Here is a 24374-nt window from a genome sequence, read left to right on the forward strand (position 1 = left end):
GTGTTTTTCGAAAGAAAATGATACATATAACTGTTGCTTATGTCTTTATGATATAATCATGTTGAGTTTATGTGCTGAAGGGTCTTCGGTCCCTGGAAGTAGGTATAAACTCATGTTAAGTGTATTTTTTCGTAAGAAAATGTCACTAATTATCCTGTTGGTTATATCTGTACAACATAATCATGTTGAGTAAGTGCGAGAAGGGTCTTCGGTCCCTGGAAGCAAAAACACTCAAAACAAGTTTGTAAGTATGGTTCGCTTTGAGAAACCTCTGCTCGTCAGCAGCAATGACTGCCCTTGGTTGAGTTCTACTGACAATCTAGTTAGATATAAGTATTTGAAAAATTGTATGTGTATATATCCAGCATATCTGAAAAATGTGTAATCTATGTTATTATTGTTATTATTATTGTATATAATATTCAGTATATATCGTTATTAAATCTAGTTTTAAGAAAAAGTCAGTCAGAACGAAACATATTTATAGTTTAAGTTTTACCCAAAGATTAGGGAGAGAAAGATAGGAAACGAAGCGACCAAGACGACGCCAGCGACGTCTGGTGTTTCAGTTGTAAACAAAATTGGTTGTTTTTGACGTTTTTGTCAAAAAAGGTTAGAATCACATTTCTGAAGTCTAAACATCTTTTGGGTTAAAAATCTTTGTTTGTAAACGTGCTGTGTATCTCTAGTCTTTGGGTGCTGTCTTGTGGCATATTACAAAGACGTTATAGTATTGTTGTGGTTATTAAGCTCACGTGTTATTGAACTGTTCATCAAAGATTAATATTAATTTGCTGTTCTTGTCAAGATGAGTCGTGGTTCATATTGTTTGGTATTAACCTGTCCGAACAATAAAAATAAAAACCCAAAGCTCGCGTTTTTTACATTACCGAAGGACATGAAAATGTAAGTTTAAGTAGTCAATTCAATATTACAAAATCATCTAATTTCTATTATTATTCAGTGCCAAAAGATGGATCGAATTCTCTGGACGCAAAGATCTTGGCCTGGGTGCTTCGAAAGACTATAGAATGTGTAGTGAGCATTTTATAGAAAACCAGTTCAAATTCACGGACATTGCTTTGGCGTGGAAGTATTCCTCATGTGAATGGACCTAAATCAGATGTTCTTCCTGAATCAGAGTCTGAGATGATCATCCATGAAGAAACTGTTCAAATGGATCAAAACGTACCTCTATCTAATATTGGTGAGTTTTTCCTGTTATTAATTGAATCACAAATGTATAGATTAAATATTACACAAAGGAATTGAAAACTGAGTGACATTGAATTTTTTTTTGTAGAAAGATTCTGCGTTTGCTGTCAACTCAAATGAAAATTTTTCAAAAGAGGACACATGAATGCAAATCATATTTGTAAGTCTATTTACTTGAAGTTGTTGATTGAAATTATCAATTCAAATTAGTGATAAATGCAATAAGATGAAATTATTTTTCGTTTTTCTAGATGTTACACTGGAATCAGAAGGTTTTATAGAAGCAGCTAGTAGTTCGGCTAACCCCAAACGTAGTGGTAGTAAGCAGAGCCCCTTAACCAACCAGAGAATTAAAAGAGTGAAGGCTAAAATCAATACAAAAAATCAAAAACTCCGAAATCTCTGCAATGAATAATGATTCACATTTAAGATATTTTATTACTTATTTTTATGTATATATTCTTTTGTACATTTTATTATGTTTATTTAATTGAATTAAAAATTCCACTAATTTGACAATGCATTTTTATTTAAATAATCTCCTAATATGTTAATATTATAATATGGTATAAAAAATAGAAGCTACTAGTGAATGTGGAATACTGTGAAGATTTGAAATTCGCGCCAGATATAGATTTCCTTTTCGTTAGATGATTTCAGCGCTATCTGTTGTTTCAGTTGTAAACGGCGAGCCTAAAAGTGGGTCGCTATTTAGCACTAGAGTTAGTACAGCGTTTCCTATCTTTCTCTTCCTAATCTTTGGTTTTACCTATTGTGGTAAATTGTAAGTTGTCCGATTCTCAGATTGGGAGGGGGTGTTAGTTAACGTAGGTAATGCTGGCCCAGTGTGGCAGCATACTTCGTTAGGTTGGCAACCTCGCAATCGGACATGTCTGCACACAAGGAAAAGCTAATCTATGGTTGATGGCGGTATGTCAGTTCTGTTTTAGACAAAGAGCAGATGAGATATATATATAAGGTGTCTAAAAACATGGTGAATGCACTCGTCAATTTTTGAATGGAATGACATTCGACCAAATTGAAAATATTAGTTTTAGTTCGTGGCGGCGCCGCAATGTCATACTTGTCATTTCGATCTTTTTCCGTTGATTTTGATTGGATACATTAATTAAAACCCGATACTGACCAATCAAAAGCGATGTGTAACCGAGTATGATCGTGCAAAGTCGTGAAACAAAACACGAAACGTTTACTGGAATGAAATCAAATATTTGAAATAGAGAGAGAGAGAGTTTATTGGTATTTCAATTACAAGAATTGCTTCCATAGATCATAACTATAATGAAATACATATATAGGTCCATAATGGCACAAAACTCATAAATAATAAATAACAAGAATCTTAATTTGTTGATAGCGCTACCTACAGTTGACATAACGAAGCTTAACTAATATTCTCAAAATAGGCAAACAAAAGCTAATCAGTCCATACACCTGGTTTTTAGACATCTTAGATAAATACAAGCTATTAAATTATTTAATAATTATATATTAAGTATTCTGTGCTATTAACCGTCTTTATAATCTATTATAATATAATTCAGTATTAATATATTATTAATTAATACTCAAAAGTGTCTATTAAATATAGTTCTCTATATCTAAATTCTAGTTGAATTACGAGAACCACTTCGTTATCGTTTTAGATCCTTACAATTAATTCAATTAATTATTCATAGATTATTGATATTGACAGTTTCCTTGAGAAAGTCATAATAAAAAGAAAAAGAAACCACAGATAATTCAATTCAAATCTATGAGAGAAACATGTGGATACAGAATGAAGTATCGACAGTTAACCTATACAAGAAAAATAATCTAGAGTTCCTGGGTTCGTAAATATAAATCCTCAAAATGCGTATTGAAACTTGTTACTTTTGTTCTTCCAAAATATACCCTGGTCACGGAATTCAATTCGTCAGAAATGATTCAAAAGTAAGTACATTATGAAATAGTATATAATGTTATCTACCAATACACTCTAAGGTGTACAGAACAGATAATATAGTTATATTGTGCTAACCAACTAATTGTGTATATTTTATGTGTAGGTTTTCAAATTCTGCCGATCAAAATGTCATGCAGCCTTCAAAAAGAAAAAGAATCCACGTAAAATAAGGTGGACTAAAGCTTACAGAAAGACTGTAGGAAAAGAATTAGCAGTAGATCCATCCTTCGAGTTTGAAAAGCAGAGAAATGTTCCACTAAAATACAGTCGAGAAAATATGCATAAAATATTGGATGCTATGAAGGAAATTGTCAATATCAAAGAAAAGAGAGAAGCTTTACATATTATGCAAAGGCTTCGTGCTGCAAAGGAAATTGAGCACACTAGAGATGTTCGAGAGGTCCAAAGCAATATGGCACTCATTAAATCTCCAGCTGCTGGCCTACGACAAAGACAAGTAGAAGAACAAGCACAAGAACAAACAGAAGCGGTAGGAGAAAAAGAGAGTGAAGATAGAATGGAAGTTGAATATTGTGGGGAAGTAACCTTGTAAATAGAATTATTGTATTATTCATCTTTAATATATTGTTTTGGAACAATCTTTATTGAATTTTTAGTATACACGAAGCTTCAAATTTCAATGGAAGATTTAACACGTTTACTGTCACCTGTACAGCCATCGGCCAAGTTACTTGAAACGCCAAACGAAAATGTGGCGTATCCCGAAATTTGCTATGTACTTTCCTCCAATAAATATCGACATATTATTGTGAAACTGAAAGCGCATATACTAATTTTGAATTTCCATGTATACATGGAAATTTTTTGTATTGGTAGCTGGCTGTACAGGTGGCAAACAATAAAAATTTGGTATTCATATTTTACCATTTGGCTGCCGGCTGTACAGGATGTCAATATTGAAAATCCTATGCGGCAGTTAACATGTTAAATAAATTGTTCACCGATTATTTGAAAATAATACAATTGAAATCCAATATGAGTTATTATTTCAACTATTTGAACTCTAATTGAGACTCCCACAAACCAAAGCAGTAAATTGATTGGTAATATCCTTTGTGGAGTTTGTATCCCTCACACCTAAGCAAATAGAATCGCTTCATTCGCCAAAGATCTACTTTTAGAATAGGTGCTCTTGGCAAGGAATGAAAAACATCAAAATTGGAAAATTGTATACAAAATTATATTATATGTGCACATCATCAGATTAAGAAGAAGCACCATTTTTGCTTGCAGTAGGGAAAGATAGTTCAGGGTAAAAAGCTTTTAAATATAAGTTGTTCAGTATAGCTCGTATTTTACCTTAGAAAACAAGGAAATGGAATAACGGAAGACATAAATATGATGGAGTATTTCATACAGTAGGGAGAGGACAAAAGGATTTTATTTATATTATAAGATGAAAATAGAGTGTTTCCATGAACTTTCACATGTTATAGAAATTAATATCAAAAAGTTTGACGCCAATTATAGGGAGTCTATTTCGACTGCAGAGCAGCCGGCTATAACATTAGGGCAAATGAAAAAATTTGTTATTCATTCAAAATAATCACAATAATAAATGATCCATTCAATACTTATCATTGACAGGAGTTGTTAATGTTGAAAAATGATGAATCTTCTGAAGCATATTGTTTTGTCGTCAATGTTGTGTAGGGGGTGTAGCCATTTCAAAATACTGGGACCTTTCCAATTGCGTTGGCAATAGGGAGGCTTCAGGGGTTATGAAAAAATGCTACTTGCAGGTCTATTTGATGCACTGTCTGATGCAATTCTCATCTTAACTTAATTTGTTTTCTAAGTGAATAAATTTTATCCGTTTATATGTGACCCAAAAAAGTAGTCAGAAATTTACTTGCAAATTATTCTTTAATACAGGAACCATTTGATTTATGGAATGAAGCACCTCAAATGAAAGCAATCATATATATAGGTATCCGTAATCTGTAGTTAGTATATTTTTAGGAAACAATAATGGTGTATTTTTTTATTTTGTGATATTTTCAAGGTGAGGTCATTATCATAATTTGATCATTATTGTGTTCCAGAATATGATGCAACACGAATTTGGACATCAATTAGCCTTAAGCCTAAATTCCCTACACAGGAATAAAATATACAATAAACAAAAAAATTTTTTATTCTAAAAATCAACTATTCAAAATATGTATTCGAAAATATTTCCAACCCTCATAAAATCATGAGCTCACATTCGACAGCACTGCTGTTATTCTCAGCTGTGAATTTTTTGGCCAATTGAACTAACTCCACAAAAAAAGTCAAGTGGAATCAAATCCGGTTACACGATCATAAAGCTTGTCGGCATTATCTGTTATCTCACTAAACTTCACCAGATGATTGCTTTATTGGTAGGCTTCTTTAGAATGGAGTATATTCTTAAGGCGGCTTCTTTGATATTTCAAAAATGCAAAATAATTATCCATTCTCCAATCACGATATTGTTTTCCTAGAAGGGTATGATATTGCAGAACCTTTTCAGTTTATTTCCTATTCTAGAGAAACAATTACGCGAAACTAAGTTGATAGTGTATTCAGAGTTGAATTATACAATATTTTTTGTGTCTTTGGATTTCAGGGATTCAAATAGAAGGTAAGTTCTCTCGTGTAACCTAATGTATTGTTTTATTTCCTATTGTTGGTTTTGGATACAATATTCAAAACAGCCGGATTAACTTACATTATTTACTCATTTATAAAAATAAGCATTCTAGTCTAGTGAATGCCTGATACGTGAATCATTCAAAACCAAACCTACAATATTCTAACAATATCCAAAAATAGGTTTTTTTTGTTGAGTATTGCCTATAAAGAAGGGCGCCGAAATTTTATTTTGCCGGGGCGCCAAAATGTCTGGCGGCGGCCCTGTCCGTAAACATGGCCGTTCGATTTTTTTTCCAGTTAATTTGGAAACTGCCTGGTTCCATCGATATGAAAATTTGTATTTGGATGTAAAATAAAAATTTCAAGCCTCGTGCAATATTTCGTGTTAACAGCGGCCTTAAAAACATGAAATATTCAAGTAGAATATCGAAAAACGTAAGAAAACACTGACGTTAAGTCATATGCGTTTTCAAGCGTTTTGATTCATTAATGCGCCAATTACATCGTTGGAGACCTCATGCACTTATACACAGTTATGTGGTCTTCAAAGGCGCATTAATGAACGGACGCTTAAAAGTTCTTGACGTAAAGTGTTCTTTTTATTTTTTCAAACATGATAGACCCAGGGCCCCCGCAAGGGTCATCAACGCCCGCGTGCCGAAAATATTTTGGCGCCCCTTAAAGGGGGGAAGTGGAGAAAAACGTCGCAGGATAATCGGCAAAAAATGTTTCAGTTTTCGTTTGGAATTTATTTGTAGAAGGGTTAAAAAAACTATCAGCAACCTTTTTTGGATGCCTTAAGAACTTTATGCTGTCAGTTGTTGCATAATACATTTTTTAAATTTTTCATTATTTTATTCAAGCATTCGATCAAAACCGCATTTTATTTTAAATTTGTAATGAAACTGCAGAGTTTTCAAAACCTGAGCTTTATTCTTCTTTAATCTATTCATAAATATATAAACCAAACAATAAACGAATAACAAATAAAATATTCAATTAAAGGATAAAATTAAATGGATGTTTTTCTAGATTTGGCTGCTGCGAATTCTTTTATTATATCATCAAAATCAATTTTATCGAGTATCTCTTGCTCTATAGCTAAGATGGTCAATCCAGATAATCTTTCTTGTGACATAGTAGACCTCAAATATTTTTTAATTATTTTTAATTTAGAGAATGATCTCTCACCAGAAGCAAAAGACACAGGTAAAGTCAGAAGGATTCTTAAGGCAATACTAAGATTCTGTAGAGAAGAAGTTATATTATTTTCAAAAATATATTGTAGAATTTCGAGAGGATTTGACGCTTCAGGTAATGAAAACAATCTTAGGGCTTTTATCTCGTTGAATAAATCATTTTCTTCCACGTCAGCCTCCTTCTTTTCCTGATCAGTAAGCTTTTGTTGAAGAGCATGACAGCATTTTAATAGATCTTCGTCATTTAATTTAAGAATATCACAAATAAAACCAAAAACGTTATCGTATTCAGATATCATATCGAACCTACTATTTAAAGAACTTAGCTTTAGATTTTTCAAAAAGAAATTAATTTTGAAAGCGATTTTTGGATCTTGAGGTGCCTCATCCGTGTGTTCATAATCGAACAATTTTGGTTTATACTTTCGTCTTACACTATATAATGGAGGAAAACTTTGCTCTATCTCAAGAGCAGCCGCTAGTTTTCCAGCTTCAGAAAGTTTTTCCTCAAAAACATTATCATCTCTATAATTTTTAAAATGATCAACTAAATTCTTTAAATAGTTTTGGCACACTTTAATGTCAATCGCTACACTCTGCATCATTTTGCTTACAATATTAATTTGGAATAAAACATCATACCAAATTATTACACTACAAATAAATTTGAAAGTTTGAATATTTGATAAAAGAGAATTTGCTTTATGTCTAGTTTCTATGGTGAAAGTATCATTTTCAGCTAATTCTAAAAGGCTATCACATATTTGAATTAAATGAAATTTTAGTGGTTTTATAGCATCAATCCTACTTGACCATCTAGTATCACTTAGGGGTTTTAGATGTAACTGAGGAACATGCTTTTTTATAACATCCCATCTTTTTGTGGATGAGGAGAAAAATGTTTTAGTTCTTGTACAATATTAAAAAAATTCAGTGTTTCATTTGAAACCTTAGCAGCATCATTTACAGTTAAATTTAAGCTGTGTGCAGCACATGGCACAAAAAAAGCCCTAGAATTAGCATCGAGTATGCGTTTTTGTAAACCAATATGTTTTCCGCGCATATTCGCCCCATTATCATACCCTTGACCTCTCCTGTATTTAATATCTAAATTTAAATTTTCCAAAAATCCCATAACAAAATTGAATAGCCCTTCCCCTGTGGAGTCGAATATTGGACTAAACGCTATAAAACTTTCTTGTATTTGAACCATTTTAGAACTGTCATTTAGAACAACATAACGCAAAACGAGGCTTATTTGCTCTGTATGGCTTGCATCCGGTGTACAATCTAAAATTATTGAATAATATTTGGCACTTCGAACCATATCCAAAATATTATTTTTTACTTTAGAAGCCGTCAATTCAATAATTTCATTTTGTATCTGGTAGCCTAAATAATGGGTCATCAAGAATTTGTTTGTGAGTTTTGCACTCGACTAATGTGCTCTCTCATCACAGGATCAAAAGATGAAATCATTTCGACAGTTTTGAGGAAGTTCCCATTATCATTTCCAAAAAGTTTTTTAGAAGAACCTTGAAAAGCTAGACACTGCCTGGATAAACATTTAACGATTGAAACAATTCTTCCTAGAACGTCATGCCAATATTTTTTTTCAGTTTCTAAAACCCGTAAGTGATGATCGTTCACCGTTGTGGACAATTTTAACATTTTTTTTAAATTCATCCATTTATTCATGTGAACTTTATGTGCAATTGATGTTTCATGTCTTGTAATGGCTGAGGATAAATGTTGCCAATCAGAAAAACTAGTAGAATTTTTTGCGTCTTGACCTCAACCCCTAAACGTTTCGAAACAAAATAACTATTCTTTGGATAGGTTTCTGCTGTTATAGCATAGCAAGTAGATTTTGGTAGTTTCAGAAATTCTCTGTAACCTGTAGTATTTTTCCTACAGATGGTGGCGAAAGTTTCAGTAATTCCCCTGGCTAAAAAATATTGCTTCGGTATTTATGATTGTTTATGTGTACCATATGCGTTTTAGTGATGATCGAAGAAATGGTGCCCGCCGTCCGGTGCAGGTGGTCCATAAAAAAATCCCGTACCGACAAAGGGATGATTATTTATGATTTGTTTACTCGAAAAGAATCGTATAATTGCAATCTGTGGCCGAGGTTATTTTATGGGGATTGCGACGTTCGGGAACTTGTTTGGATGTGTAAGAGATGTCTTTGCACGTTCAAAATTGTTGAAAAAATAAAAAAAAATTTTCAAAAACCTTTAGTCTTTCGGTTTTTCATGTGGTCTATAAGAGATTTTGGCGCCCCTATAGAGTGGCGCCCGCGTGCGGTGCACGCGTTGAACGCGCGGTTGCGGGGGCCCTGGATAGACCTGATAAGTAATAGTGCATTCGACTGAACAGCTCTTGTTCGGTGCTGGAGCGTTTTAGCACTGCTGTGATTCGATAAAAATTCGAATTAATTCGCACTGGTCAGCCAGTCGAATACGCTATAAGGTAATCAGATTTTCACCTTTAGAGATTAAAATTTCTGTAAAATTATGAAAGAATTAATTTTGAATCTCCGGATTCAAATCCCTCGAGAAACATATATACCTAATATTCATTTTCAGATTTTTTATGAATTGAGATATTCAGAGAAGAGAAGAGCGTAGTTAGTTTTGAACCATTATTTTTCGTTTTTTGGTCCTTTAGGATTCACAACATTCATAGATCTTATTCCCGACAAGTTTTCTTTGAAAACAATGAACATACGGTTTTTCCATTTTTAATCTCTGCAAACAAAAATCTGAAAAATTTGAGGATGTAATTTTTTCTATGAACTACATTCAAAACTTCATTATCGGAAATAATATCGATTGAAATACTGAGAATAGTAGCATAATATCCCGTTACTAACCAACACTATACAAACAAATGGTGAACCATTGAACATAAACATGTTCAATGGGCTTGTTTCAAAAACTATCTTTACTCATTGGATCCGTTCGTAAGAAAGAAGTCAATGTTTTAGTTATAGGTCTCAATAATAGTGGAAAATCAACAGTTATTAACCATTTTAAAAATGAGGAAGAAAAAGTGGCAGAAATTGTGCCCACCGTGGGGTTCAGTGTTGAGAGATTTCAGAGTGAGTTATTTCTGCTAAAAGTCATTCGCATATTTCAAGTTATTTTCATCTTATTGTAGAGAAGGAAAAAATTATAAATTTAATAGATTACCATTACTAGCTATTTCTACCCATTTTTTCATCATAAAATATTTGCATTCCTCAGTTCCATTATCAAGTCAAAACTATGGATAACATACATAAATTCAATTATGCAAACTTTTCATCTCAACTTACCTTTGTAGGATCTCTGATAATTTTTTCTGGTTACTCAATTTTCAGGTCAAAACCTGGCGATTACCGCTTTTGACATGTCAGGTCATGGCAGATACCGTAACTTATGGGAACATTATTACAAGGACTGCCATGGAATAATTTTTGTCATTGATAGCAGTGATAGGCTTCGATTGGTGGTTGTGAAGGAAGAACTAGATCTGATGTTACAACATCCAGCAATTTGTACGAAAAGACTACCAATTTTATTCTTTGCAAACAAAATGGATTACAAAGAATCTCTTAGTACAGTTAAAATTGCAGCTGCTCTCGGCTTAGATAGAATAATGGATAAGCCTTGGCATATTTCAGCTAGTAATGCTATTACTGGTGAGGGCTTACAAGAAGGGGTTGAATGGTTGACTCAACAGATAAGAGAATTATTAATCAATAACTGAATTAAATCAAAATAAAGTCTTCACGAGAAATTTCATTACTTATTTTTCCTCAACTCTCATCTATTTGTTTTGTGATAGATTTACACAGGAATTGACAACCGTTTTGTTAACATTTTAATATATTCAAAAATAAATGATGAATCTATTTAACTCAATTATTTTTTTTCACTAAAATGCAAAGCTAATCACATGAGAATTTTGTCATCGAAACAAATCAACATGCTAATTAGCATTAGATTATAAAAAATAATTACAGCAATCCAAAGTTTTCTCTTAGATATTTTTCATACAATTTTATTCCATTGAAAAGAAGTATATATTGACACCTTCAATTCATTATTATTACACATGTAGTGGCAATGATCTGTAGTATTCGAATGGCTGCACCAGTGAAAATTAATTCGAATTGTTGTCAAGCCAATTATGTTCGACTCGTAGTGAACTTGAAAAATACAGTCTAAATCTATGTTCAACTGATCATGCACGATCCCAGGGCAGAGTAAATGTCTATTCGACTGGTTACGGCGTTCGCTAACAATTCGAATATTTAAGCTCCAAGTTCGAATCTGAGCAGCGTTAAAACACTCCAGCACTGAACAAGACTCGTTCAGTCGAATGCGTTATCAATAATTTATAACGCTTCTGTTACAAATTGTATGGGGCTGAACAATAAAATTTGCAGCAATAGATCTTTAAAAGAAAAAAAATTAGTTTACAGAAATATTATTTCTGTAGTCTTTCCTTTCATTTGAAAAGTTATCTTTGAATTGCACCAAATTTGTTTGTTTTAAAATTTCATACAATGTAAAATTTTAAGTAACTACGGATCATTTCCAACAAAAAAATGTTCTTACATCTCATGGTTTCTACTAGTTCTACTTAGAAACCATGAAATGCAAGAACATTTTTTGTTGGAAATGATTTGTGATCTGTAGCTAGTACTTAGAATTTAATATTGTATGAAAGTATTAATTAAATAGAAAACCATTTTTTTGATTCATTATATCAATATCAGCAACTTTTTCTTTGATGATGTCATATTTTACAAGCTGAAACTGGTGGTTTTTCATATCTTGACAAATAATCGCGAGAACGGTGGGTGAAATTTCATATTAATTTTCATTTTGTGAGAGAGTTCCCACTGTAGCTACGTTATGTTGGTTCTTGTTTAATCTGCTGGAGTTAAACTAATTACACTTAGTGTATAATCTTGTGATTTTATATTCAGACTAGGCTCATGGCTTCATCTACTGTATTTTAGAGATATATACCCTTTTTTGAAGCAAGGTAGGAGAAACAATCCAAAAATAAATATTTATTCAACAGTGAATATTTCACAAAACCCTGTAGGCTACACCTTGTATATAAAATTCATACATTATAATCACGAGTGCACTACTTTTAGAAAAACTTGTCTCAAAATATTTTTGCATTATTGTCAATATTCATTTTTAGGACTCCTTAATTGAAATTGGGAATTTTGTTATGTTTATCTCCTTCTGGATAACTGACTTTGAAGGGATCAGAAAAGTAAAAACAATTAATCATTCATCTGTACATTTATTAAGTTGTCATGCTAGAAACAGTGTTTACGTCAAGATACTAAAAGTATTTATCACAGAATTAGTGAACACTATCTAAATTAAACACCCGTAAAATCAACATACCAAATCATACAACAATATTATTTTCCAATTTGGTTTTTACGATCTCATCTTAAATATAGGTATATAAAAAATTAAATATGCAATAAAAATACGTCAATATGGAAATAATACTATTGACCAACAAAGAAAAATAAGTACACTACTCCACCACGAAATGCAATATTTCATCACAGTCTATTTCGATCGATTACACCATCTTCAAGTTAAATAAGTTATTGCATTTGCTATCAAAATAATCAAACTGTAGACTAAACTATCTTCCGCCAAAATATAAAAGATATTTGGTCCAATATTCCAAAAATGAAAATAAAAGAAGGAAATCAAACAAAACAAAAATCATTTGAAATATTAATCAGAGATAAAGAACGTCTGCTACCGAAAGTTTTTAACCATTTTCATGAGATGGTCAACTTCATTCTGTAATCGTTTCTTCTCTTGTTCCATAAGAAATAAAGCGGAATTCAAGCCTCTTTGTTTCCGAACAAGTAATCTTTCTTGGCTAATTAAAGTTTTAGCATCTTCTTTCAGTGTTTGATTCTGTCTAGTTAATGTTTCAATTTCATGCTTCCTTTCTGAAATTCAAATAGTCTCATTAAAGTGAAATTAGTTCACAAAATACTTCATTAGATTTAACTGACATAAAATAGTACAACTACTTGGTAGTTGAACTCACATTATTGAGCAGTTTATAGCAAATGTATCTCATAAGAGAAATCAAATTTACTTTTAACTTGCTCATGAAAATAGACACTGAGAAAGGAACATACATATATTTTCATTAAGGAATATCAATTTATTACAAATTAACTAACCTCTAGAATAATCCTCATATGATTCCATCACTTCTTGTATCCCTGGCCATTTTAATTTTTTTTCAAATGTAACTTGTTTAGCCTTAAATGACGGTACAGTGACACAATCTTTACTCTTGTCTTTCACATTGTTGAAATTAGGCACAATGACATTTACATTTCTGGCACAAAAAACGGTATTTTCAGAATTCATAGTATGTTGAACAGCAGTAGAGAAACGATGTACTATTGGAATCTTAAAATGATCCAATGAATGTTTATCTGTGAGAAGATCATTAGAACCCATATTCAAGTGAGGTTTCTGCTTTCGGTGATAAATCAAGCTATAGCAAGTAAGAGGTGTTTCTTCACTTCTTTTTAGGCGTTCTTCGATTATTTTCATCCAATTGTTTTCCATTTCTAGAAAATTATTTAATTACTATTGAAAAAAATTCATAAATATTAATAAAAAAAAAGAATCCAAATATTTTCCATTTCTGAAAAATAATCAAATTTTTTCTAGAAAGCACCGAAAAAGTTCAACATTTTCCTGCCATGATGTTTCCAGCACACATGACTATACAGAGTTAGAACTATTTATAGGGGCACTACAGGGATATCGAAAACCGTTAGAGATACAGGGTGGCTTAAATTACAAAAGAGTTGCGTTATTTGAAGATTAGTGTGTTGGTGTTAACAGATCCAAAATATCTCCAATGGTTCTCGAGATATCTCGAAAGAACTGAAAATCAACAATTTCTTCTGGAGATAACTTCACGAAATTCAGTTTGTAGCCATAATCCGATACAGAGATTCTAATGGTGACGTCAGATTTTTTCTGTTTTCCATTGTTTCAGAGAGGCGATAGTCAATTTTTTTTCTTATGACGCCATATTGGTTCTCCTCTTGAGGTGATAAAGAAAAAAATTACGAATTCAACAATGTATGACACTCTACAAAAATAACAAGTTTTGCTAGGCAAATTTGAACATCGTTCATTTGTTATGTGAAACCATCAATGGCTTTTTGCCATTGATACCAACACTCTTCATAGTGTACAGGGTGGGCAAATTTCGATGTTTTAGCACTACAAATTTTGAACCAGAGGAGATAGACAAAATCTGATACCCACTTCTCGATTTCTTTTTCTGAGAAACTAACAAGGGTAGTATTCATTTTTGGCCACCTTCTTTTATTTTCGAGTTATAAGCGAAAATTGGAAAAATGGCGATATCGAAAAACTTTTATATCTTCACTAATACTGATGCTAGAGCTCTGAAATTAAAACATTATACAGGCACTTTTTCACGTAGAATCCAGTGGCGTGCTCGTATTCTCAAAAGGGTTTTTAATTACGAAGCTATGACCCAAAGTTATGTTTTTTTAAATGGGAACACTAGATTTTTGTGCCATTTTCTGAAAGCTTAATTTTTCCTGATTTCAAAAATATATGACATCGTATGATTCGTATCAAAATATTCAACAGAAAATGGTCAAAAACCTTTTTTTACTTAAGAGTCTCAATATTTCTATGGTTTCAACTGTTGATGAGCCTTTCTATAACAAGAGCAGTGTCTTTCCGTCAATCTGAGTATTTCTATGCTTTTCACTTATTTCTACAAAATTCGAATCTATATTTATTTTATACAAATAGTTTCGAAAAGATGAACGAACTTGAAAAAAGTTTCCTAGGTAGCTCGAACACAGTTTCAAATATTCATCTATTGAAATATCGAGAAGAGGTGTCGACTGTGCATTGTGCAATTGTTGTGATTATTAGGTTAAATATTATTTCTTGTTTGTCCCTTCGTAATTAAAATGTTGAGTCCAATCATATATGCATTGTTTTATATGCTGTTTGAAATGGATTGGTACTTGAGCGTATTGATTCTGGAGACCTATGTAAATAATCTCCTGATACATGCATCTCAATACAACTCTTTCGATTGAGAAATTCGATCTTGTGGTTTCTCCGTTATTTCCAAATCAATTTTTAGATAAAAAATTTATAAAACATATCTAGATTCGAATTTTGTAGAAATAAGTGAAAAGCATAGAAATAATCAGATTGACGGAAGGACACTGCTCTTGTTATAGAAAGCTCAATTTTTCTGTGTTCATCAACAGTTGAAACCATAGAAATATTGAGACTCTTAGGTGAAAAGAGGTTTTGGCCATTTTCTATTATTTATATTGATCCGAATCATACGATGTTATATATTTTTGAAATCAGGAAAAATTAAGCTTTCAAAAAATGTCACAGAAATATAGTGTTCCCATTTAAAAAAACATAACTTTGGGTCATAGCTTCGTAATTAAAAACCCTTTCGAAAAGACGAGTACGCCACTGGATTCTACGTAAAAAAGTGCCTGTATAATGTTTTAATTTCAGAGCTCTATCATCAGTATTAGCGGAGATATAAATGTTTTTCGATATCGCCATTTTTCCAATTTTCGCTTATAACTCGAAAACAAAAGAAGGTGGCCAAAAATGAATACTACCCTTGATAGTTTCTCAGAAAAAGAGATCGAGAAGTGGGTATCAGATTTTGTCTATCACCTCTGGTTTAAAAGTTGTAGTGCTAAAACATCGAAATTTGCCCACCCTGTACAACTGGCAAACTACACTAATCCCTAAATAACGTAACTTTTTTGTATATATATATATATATGTGCCCCTCTAAATAGTTCTAACTCTGTATATTATGAATTACATCTTGATGATTCTGTTTTCTATTGATAATAAATAAACTGAGAGGAACATGAAATATTACCATCTCTAACTCTTGCAGGTACAGTATTAAGGCCCAACACTTGAAGGAAGTTTGATTTTTTTCTATAATCTGTAGAGTAATTCAACACTGAAGGTGATTTTGAAGGCACAGGTAAATTTAATGAACAGACTTTTTTCTCTGATTGGCTTTGTTGATCCCTGTGATCTGCAATGGTTACCACTTGTTGCCACTTCCGTTTTTCCAGTTTTTCTATTTCGATAGCTGTAATATAGCAATATTATGTAATGAAATCATAAATTGAAAATTTTGATAACTTACAATTTTTCTTTGTATGAGAAGTTAAACCAAAAATCTGGAGGAAGCACATTTTTTTGGGAGAGTAAGCATGTTTTAAGGGTGGCCCTGATTTAATCCAAGTATCATACTCAGAAACTTCAAAATCTGATTCTGAATCAGTACTTGAGCTCGAAGAACTATCAGAACAACCATGAACATTAACTTCGAACTGCTTCGAAACATTATTTTCGGGATTATGGGTCAATTTGTTTATCCTTTTCGTTTTTGTCACCTTTTTTTGTCTTCTCAACTTTTTTCTCATCACTGCTAAATCAATCTTGCTCAATATTTTCCTTTTGTATGAAGAGCCTAGTACTGAAGGAATATTTAATACAGTGAATTGATTCCCACTTTTATCAGCTAAGCCAGGTATGCAAGGATTCTTCTCTACTATTGATCGATTCCAGAATATAGGAACTTCTATGTTCTCTTTCATTTCAGCATCAATGTTTTCATTTAAGTCGTTACATTCTGATTTTATTTCTTCTTCAGTCATTTGCAACAAATTTTCAGTATGAGTTTGACTAGTAGGTGGGATATTATTAATATAATTATTGTTTACAATAGGAACACTACCTGTAAGAGCTTTATGGCTTTCTTTAGGTATTTCAACAATTATTTGGGTAACTTGACTCTGAACTGGGTAATTAGGGGAAGGTGCAGGTAACTGTGGGCTGAATGTTTGGTGACTAGGGTTGTTTATAGGTGTACTCCCATGCTTGACTTGTGCACTCAACTCTGGCAAATTGGAATTGCCAAAAATAATATTCTTGCTATGCATAACTTCTTTTCTTTCTTCCCATAGAGACAAGCTGTCCCTCTTTGTAAAGTCTTTGTCCAGACCTAATATATTAACTAGTGTTATTTCATCTCCATTATTGGGAATATTACTTTTATTTTTAAACTTGTCAGAACCCAAATTCAATGAGACTTTTTTCTGGTTTACAGTTTTATCATCAAACAGTCGTGAACCTGAGTTTCTTTCAATTAAACTCATTTCATTATCAGAACTATTCATATTCTGAACACTTTCAAGTGAAGGAAATTCTGATATTTTATTAATCTGTTTTGTAGCCTGAATTTCGTTTTCCAAATTTTTATTAACGATTGATTCTATGTTATGATTAAATATTTTATTTAATTTAGAAGCAATGGGTTGACAATTCTGATCTTTATTTTGATTAGTAATTGAAGTTATGTTTTTGGCTTCAACAGGAATGCTGACACCTAAGTTGTGAATTTGATGATTCGCAATATTACTTGGTGCTACAGTAGGCTTCCTGGCTGAAACAAAGACAAAGATGATATGAAATAAAAAGATTATTTTATAAAATAAACTATGACAAAATTGAATTATAACATAAAACACTTGTTAATGTTCAACATCGACATAATTCCGTAATGAATTGAATCTTCATAAATGACAGACAAAACATTCAATTGGTGCATATAAAATGATATTTAATGGGAAAAAATGAAAATTTTAATATAATGCTATGTATTTAAGGACCAATTATCATAAAATAAAATATACGCTAGTGACAGCTGAAATATTACTTTGTCTTCAGCTGTACCAGTTTTTCACCTTATGTACAATTGATATAATTAAAATAATGTTTGAATTTTACAATTTTTCGTATTGCTCTATCTCAAAAGAATAAATATTTATTTTTTAAATTGACAATATTTATCAAAACTCCATTTCATCATTCAAATGAAAAAGTTTCTAGAGTGAATTGAATCATACTAATTATCTGGAAATAGAGCAATATGACCTATTATGAAATTATAATGGCGAGATTTGAAAACGTGGTCACTGATTCCAGAATTCAAAGAAAACATTAAAAACTTCAGAACTTATAAGCTAAATCATCTAGGAGTGAAGCTTGAAGTGAAGAATATTGTATTCCATATCATTGAAACAATATAATTTCATGATTATACATCGCCAAGTTATCTAGTAATGATTTTTTCTAATTTTACTATTTCCAATAATAGACCTTTGAAATTGTTTCAAGGAAAAAATCAGCCCCTCTGAAATTTTTGCAGTTTTCATCTGAAATTTGAGGAAAAAAAATCCTTTTAATATCCCCGTCTAGAGCTCTTCTCGTGAATTATAAACGTTATTTGCATGAAATTCGGCACAAAATTGTGATGCTATACCCCATTGACCCTCGTATGTCAAGAACACGATACATAAATTTTGAAAACAACAAAATCAAGGAAAAAATTTTAAATATACATTTCTCGGAAACTCAACAATAGATAGTCCTAATATTAGGAATTATAGCTACAATGATTATAATTAAAAAAATTTTTCAAATAATTTCTCACTCTTTTAGTTTTGGAGTTAGGATATTTTATAAGTTTAATTTTGGAATGGAATACCACCCTTGGTTCGAATTCTGAAGTTATATATTCATTTGAATTCTTCTTCATTGATACTTTTATATTTTTTCTTTTAGGTCGAGATATTAGGCGTTAGAATAATAAACCGTAGTTTGGAATTTTCAGTGGTTTGAGACTTCAATTTCCCTGAACGATTCCAAATATTTATTATTGAAATGAAATAATTGTTTATTATTTCGAAACTATTTAGAGATAAGCTCTGCTTGCGATGGAGAAACCAAAATTTAATTTTTCAAAGTATCTATTCAAAACAATAATTACTTAGGACTCAAAGCATTTTTTTTCGTTTTCGTTGGGTTGTATTCACAGTTAATTGTTTACCCAACAGCAAATGGTTAGACAGACTATAAAACTAGACATTTCCCATTCCAGCTCAAGTGTTACAAATAACCACTAGGCCAAATGCCTTTGTATGTTCTTGAATATTTATTATTAGGAGAGCTTGAATTGAAGGTTAGTCACATTTTGAGTTGATAGGAAATTTGTTGATTCAACAGTTTAAATGTCCAATATTCATTTTATCGTTTCATCTATAGGAGAAAGTCGTTTCGATAATTCAAAAGTAATGATTCAGAGTTACTGTCAAGGCCTTTAAATACTTACTAAATCGAAACATTACAACAATTTGGTGCACTCAGTAATTAAAAAGAAACAAAAGGGTTCCTTAATTTGAAGTTTTTTCATTCACAGTCTTCATACTTCGAAGTTGTTAGTTATAACTGTTCGAATCTCAGCATACTCTGATGATCGGTAGTTCAAATTTTGAATCACAATTAGATTAGAGTTACATTTGTTAGTATATTTTTATTTTATGACTCAATTTTGTATGTATAACACAATTATGCATCCCAAAATAAGTGCTTGTCAATATTTGAAAAAAAGATACAACAATTGAAATGGCGAAGAAGTAGAGTCTCCCATTTTTTTAACCTATTTAATTTCTTCTATTAGTTTGAACTTTTCTTTATTTCAAATTTCTTGATAATTTGAAGTTTATTCAAATTATTTTCTTCAAATTTTTGGAAATACCAGCGTTTTTTCAAATGATTGTCACCAAATCAATGTATTGGGGGATTCATATGCACCAACAAATATCAACACCACTCAACATTAGTAGATGTCAATGAAAAAGCTTAAGCTTATGAGGATATTAATGTCAAACAAAAGCAGTATTACCAAATATGTATCTATATAATGAATAAACTAAAAGTATATTCTGAAAATGAAATTACATATTTTTTTCATTCAGAATATTCAACTTTTAGAAACATGCAAAAAAAGGTGGAAACCCAACAAAAACCACAATTAATTACCGAAAATTAAGTAATCTTGAGGATGAGATTGGCTAATGACAAGCATGGAGGCAGAGGGTCAAGCAGTTGTTCCTTCCACACGATTCCCCTCACCTGCGCTTGTACAGGGTGGTACTTGAGCAACTGAGATAGAATTAACTTCCTGAGGTAGCTTGTCTTCTTGTGGATTGGGCGTCGAACTTATTTGAACTGGTGTAGAGCTGCTACGATGTGGAGTACAATTTCCTCCAAGCAAATGTCCAGATGTAGTTCCTGCAGAGGGTGTATTTGACCTGGAACCAGGAGTAGAAGCTCCTCCACCTCTAGTAGGCATTTGAGGAATACTGGCAGATTTTGGAGTTGGTGGTTTGGGAGATGAACGAGGAACTTGACTAGATGGTCCCATAGCATTATTAATGAGGGGTCCTGATGGTTGTATAATAGGAGATTGTCGATGGGACATATAACTAGATGATGAAGGGTGAGAAGAAGCATGTGGAGACTGCCTATGTAAATTAGGACTTGATCTTGGGACAGAGTAAGCTTGTGGTAAGGAAACTGGTGGTAAAAATGGAGTGTTCATGGACATTGAATTTCGAGATGATAGACCTAAAGGTGTAGGAGGAAGCATTGAGCCAGGATGAAGTAATGGAACCATTAGAGGAGATTGAGCTGTTAAATGAGAAGGTGGGGGAATATGAGGTGAAACACGAGATTGAGCTTTTTCTCTCTCCCTCAGTACTCTCTCTTTCTCCCTTTGTTCCCTTTCCCTTTGATGCTGCAAAAGTTCACGTTCCATTTGTTCATCTTTCTTCAGAGCCACAAGTCTCCTATGTTCTTCTTCTACCTTTAAGCTAATAAATGGAGACGAGAATTAATGATATTTCGTTAATATGATTATTAATTTTGAAATAAAAATCACATTCAAAAAATGTAATAGACTTAAAAAAATATATTAATTATAAGGTAATTTACAAGTATAATAAGGTATAATAGCGAATGAATGGTCTAATATGAAATTAAGAAAAAATTACCTATCAGGCATATAAAAGGGTATTGCCCCAGCTCCGGGCATCATGTATGGATTGACCATTGGATGCCCAAAAGGTGGCCATGGAGGCCTTAGTAATCTAGCTCGATCGTAATAAAGTTGTTCGTCTATCATTGGTATTGAAGGATATCCATAGGGAGGATAAACTCCAACATCCAATCCTACTGGTGGCACAACTGGCACTCTGGAAATTACAATATGTATACTATGGGTTGAAAAATTAAAATTTGAAATGTTCATAGGCTATCCAGGGAATTTTTACACAAGATATAAATCTCTGTGTTCTCCAAATAAATTTAATAAATGAATAGTCAACTTTCAGAAAAACAAGTTCAATAAAAATTCAATAAAATATTCAAATAAAACAATATTTTGTGCCTATTTACACATAAAAGTTTGAAACAATTAGAACTTCGAAAATAACAAGAATTATAGCCAAAGTTTAATAAAAAATCTACAATTTCTCATTTCGATTTGAATTACCTGTCTTCTGGTCTATAAGGTTGGAAACCACTTCTTCCTAGATCTGGCATTGTAGGTGCTGAATATCTATCTGCAGGACTAGCTAACGGCATTCTTGAATCTGAAGGTCTGACTGATGTAGAATTATTACCATAAAGATTTACTTCAGAATTAACCTTGACTTTTTCTGAATTACTCATACCTGAAAATATTTCGATTTTAGTATCGACCTTTCTAATCTCCTTACTGCTACTAATTTGAAAACAAAATTTAAAATAATTTATGGAAGACTTCCAAGGCTATAGCAAGCATCTAAATTTTTTGACAGGAAAAAGTAATTGAAGTATGAAAAATACTACGATAAGTAGTATTTTCTTCAGAATAATCATACCATTACAAGTTTTAAAATGTTCGTGTTCATTAGTTCTTCATAAATCGACCTTGTAATCTGGTTGCCTAATTTTAAGCCTTAAGTAGCCTTTAATGGATTGGATTCTAAAGCTAAGCGAATTTAATTATTTTTTTGTGATCTGGAATAAATGAATGAGTTCAAACTCCATGGGGTGGTATTTCATTTTTTTCTCAATGAATTGAGATATTCATTCATTCATTCTTTAGAATTTTTTGCGTTTTTGATTCTATACTATTGCAAACGTTAACTGTAAACATTTCTTAAGTGTCAAAACTATTTCTTGAATGATTTCATAGTTGAAATTGATATAAATATAACTATGGTTGAATGAAAAGCTATTTGCCGTTTTCTTCAATATAGGGGTAGATCTAAAGAAGACATACATGATACTTATGATATCTTCAGTGAAAATGTACACTTCACCTCAACAGACGGATCAGAGCTAAATAAAGAAATTACCTTGATCTCTCCTTGAAGTTTCTGTTGAATTATGAGCAGATGGAGGATGTTCACCTGTAGGAGGCACAGACTGTTGAGCCAATGTTCTCAATGCAGCAGCAAAAGATAGGGAATTCTGGTTCTGGTTTCCAGGACCGGGTCCAGGAACTGTATGACCAGAAGATACTCTAGGTTTGCTATTGCCATTAGTTGAGGTGAGTTTTGGACTGCTTGAGAGAACTGAAAAAAAAAAATTTGTTTGAAATTTATTACCATATAAGTTATAAATCTTTTTGCTCCAAATCTGAAATAACGATGATGAAGTTACGAAAAAAACACAACTTGAAAAATAAAATGGAATAATTAGAAGATTGATTTTCAAAAATTCGTAACTATTCCATTCTAATTTCGTGAAGCTTTGTAGGTGGCGTCATTATGATATGGTAAATGCAGAAATTCATAACTTTCAAGATATGAGTGCAATAGGTGTTTATTAGTTTATTTTGGAGGAAATCAATATTTTCATTGAAATTAACAAATTTCTTAAAATATCCAGAATCAAATTGACTAATCCTTCAGTCTGCCATCTATTTGGTCAAGATTCACTATACAATTTCTTCAGTGTTTTTGAAGTATGTAGCTCATATATTTTGAAGAGAAGTTTCCTTATGAAAAGACAATTAAGTCATTTTCATAAATATATTTTCTCTATTTCAGTGTCGTAATGAGTTCATAACAGTTCTAAAAACAGTGCTGTAATGAACTCATTACAGCATTGTTTTCAGTTATATTTTTCGGTCTGTAGTTGTCTACACAGACTTTCAATCCTATCAAAATTCAACACAAGTCAAATTGTCAAAATAATATAATTTGGATATAGTTAAATGATTTGGAACTTCATTCGAAATTTCTCTTGATTCTGGTGGTGTTAAATCGATTTCGTCAGACATAATTCACAAATTTAATGGGTAATTATAAATTATTTCAAAATTCGAAACGTACGATTCAAATTGAAATTCCGTAATCTGTTAATTTTAGTAACAGTCACACCAACTGCCAAGATACAATACAAATGTCACTAGGATGTATAATCTAAATTTTTCATTGAATTTCGACAATATTTCACAAAACTTGACTGAAATAGAGAAAATATCGTCTAATACTCGTTGCAGAAGGCAATTCTAACACTCAATTTCGCATTCGTGTTGGAATAGGAGCCCATTCTGCAACTTGTTTTAGAATATACTATTTTAATTATTCAAAGTAAGGTAGGACCATTGTTGTGCTTTTTAATATTAAGGGGAAAACTGAAATGGAAAAAATAGTAGAATTTTCAAATATTTTGTAACTTATTACTGTATGTACAAGATGTCTCGTAAGAAGATTTATTTGTTTAGCTGACTGCGTGAACACAATCCCAGTGGGACACATGGGATATCTCAATCGGTAGTTCGGCTCTTGGGAATTTAGACGCTTTGGAGCGTTTTTCGAGAGTGGATCGCGCGTTGTGTGTACGCGAATTCTTCGACTATACATATAATATTTTCGTCTACGTAAAATTTGATCAATCGAGTTTACTTTTGATATATCTATATATTAGTAGTACTCAAATGTAGATATATTTGATTGTATATTTGATCGAATATTCTATGGTTTTGATGATGATATTAAAACGAAATTTCGCAAGAAGCTTGGAATTGGTATACTATAAATATGTAATATAATGTAATATTAATATGTAATAAATTCTCAAGAATTAGTCGCTCGTTGGGCAAAAAAAATTAGTATTTCCTTTTACGCCTCATATCGTTTGAAAATGGTTGTCCTGATGTAAAAATTTGAGTTTTGGAAGAGAAAAGGTTGATTGAAGTCATCTCGGGCAAATACAGTAATTGTTGAATAAAATTTGTTGATTTTTGAGCGCTCATTCCCCGAACACAGTTACATCATTTCATCACGATGCCTGTATTTTTTGGAGTTTTGGACCGTGGTTGGTCTCTAA

The 24374-nt window shown here is 32.0% G+C and overlaps 3 protein-coding genes and 1 long non-coding RNA gene across 6 annotated transcripts in view; 3 read left to right on the plus strand and 1 right to left on the minus strand.

Moving 5' to 3' along the window:
* The first annotated feature begins 379 nt into the window (after positions 1 to 379).
* On the plus strand, positions 380 to 1652 carry LOC123684531. Of its 2 annotated transcripts, XR_006748155.1 has the most exons (4): positions 380 to 906; positions 965 to 1207; positions 1304 to 1375; positions 1467 to 1652. It is a non-coding gene; the product is annotated as an uncharacterized LOC123684531 (long non-coding RNA). The 2 variants fall into 2 exon arrangements; XR_006748154.1 differs by having other exon boundaries at positions 380 to 1207.
* Positions 1653 to 3009: 1357 nt separating this feature from the next.
* On the plus strand, positions 3010 to 3787 carry LOC123688761 (probable ribosome biogenesis protein RLP24). Its single transcript, XM_045627417.1, has 2 exons — positions 3010 to 3171; positions 3288 to 3787. Exons 1-2 carry the CDS (start codon positions 3091 to 3093, stop codon positions 3735 to 3737), a joined length of 531 nt encoding a protein of 176 aa, XP_045483373.1. The 5' UTR covers positions 3010 to 3090; the 3' UTR covers positions 3738 to 3787.
* A 5967-nt stretch (positions 3788 to 9754) lies between these two features.
* LOC123688760 (ADP-ribosylation factor-like protein 6) lies at positions 9755 to 10809 on the plus strand. Its single transcript, XM_045627416.1, has 2 exons — positions 9755 to 10129; positions 10391 to 10809. Exons 1-2 carry the CDS (start codon positions 9949 to 9951, stop codon positions 10777 to 10779), a joined length of 570 nt encoding a protein of 189 aa, XP_045483372.1. The 5' UTR covers positions 9755 to 9948; the 3' UTR covers positions 10780 to 10809.
* Positions 10810 to 12319: 1510 nt separating this feature from the next.
* Positions 12320 to 24374, minus strand: part of LOC123671254 — a 64892-nt gene continuing 52837 nt past the window's right edge. For both annotated transcript variants that reach the window (XM_045604999.1, XM_045605000.1), the window contains 8 exons: positions 22394 to 22612; positions 21544 to 21724; positions 21044 to 21244; positions 20124 to 20863; positions 16291 to 17592; positions 16012 to 16233; positions 13259 to 13657; positions 12320 to 13018 (listed from right to left, as the gene is read on the minus strand). In XM_045604999.1, coding sequence (XP_045460955.1) covers positions 12819 to 13018; positions 13259 to 13657; positions 16012 to 16233; positions 16291 to 17592; positions 20124 to 20863; positions 21044 to 21244; positions 21544 to 21724; positions 22394 to 22612 — 3464 coding nt within the window. In that variant the 3' untranslated portion in view covers positions 12320 to 12818. The remainder of the gene's footprint in view (positions 13019 to 13258; positions 13658 to 16011; positions 16234 to 16290; positions 17593 to 20123; positions 20864 to 21043; positions 21245 to 21543; positions 21725 to 22393; positions 22613 to 24374) is intronic.

Source organism: Harmonia axyridis, chromosome 1 (assembly GCF_914767665.1).
Source record: "Harmonia axyridis chromosome 1, icHarAxyr1.1, whole genome shotgun sequence".
NCBI classification, from domain to species: Eukaryota; Metazoa; Arthropoda; class Insecta; order Coleoptera; family Coccinellidae; genus Harmonia; species Harmonia axyridis.

Excerpts from the sequence above, each read along its gene's own strand:
- LOC123688761 (XM_045627417.1), top strand. The coding sequence starts at position 3,091 with ATGCGTATTGAAACTTGTTACTTTTGTTCTTCCAAAATATACCCTGGT. Across the intron at positions 3,172-3,287 it reads TCGTCAGAAATGATTCAAAA|GTTTTCAAATTCTGCCGATC; the intron begins GTAAGTACATTA and ends TTTTATGTGTAG.
- LOC123688760 (XM_045627416.1), top strand. The coding sequence starts at position 9,949 with ATGGGCTTGTTTCAAAAACTATCTTTACTCATTGGATCCGTTCGTAAG. Across the intron at positions 10,130-10,390 it reads CAGTGTTGAGAGATTTCAGA|GTCAAAACCTGGCGATTACC; the intron begins GTGAGTTATTTC and ends CTCAATTTTCAG.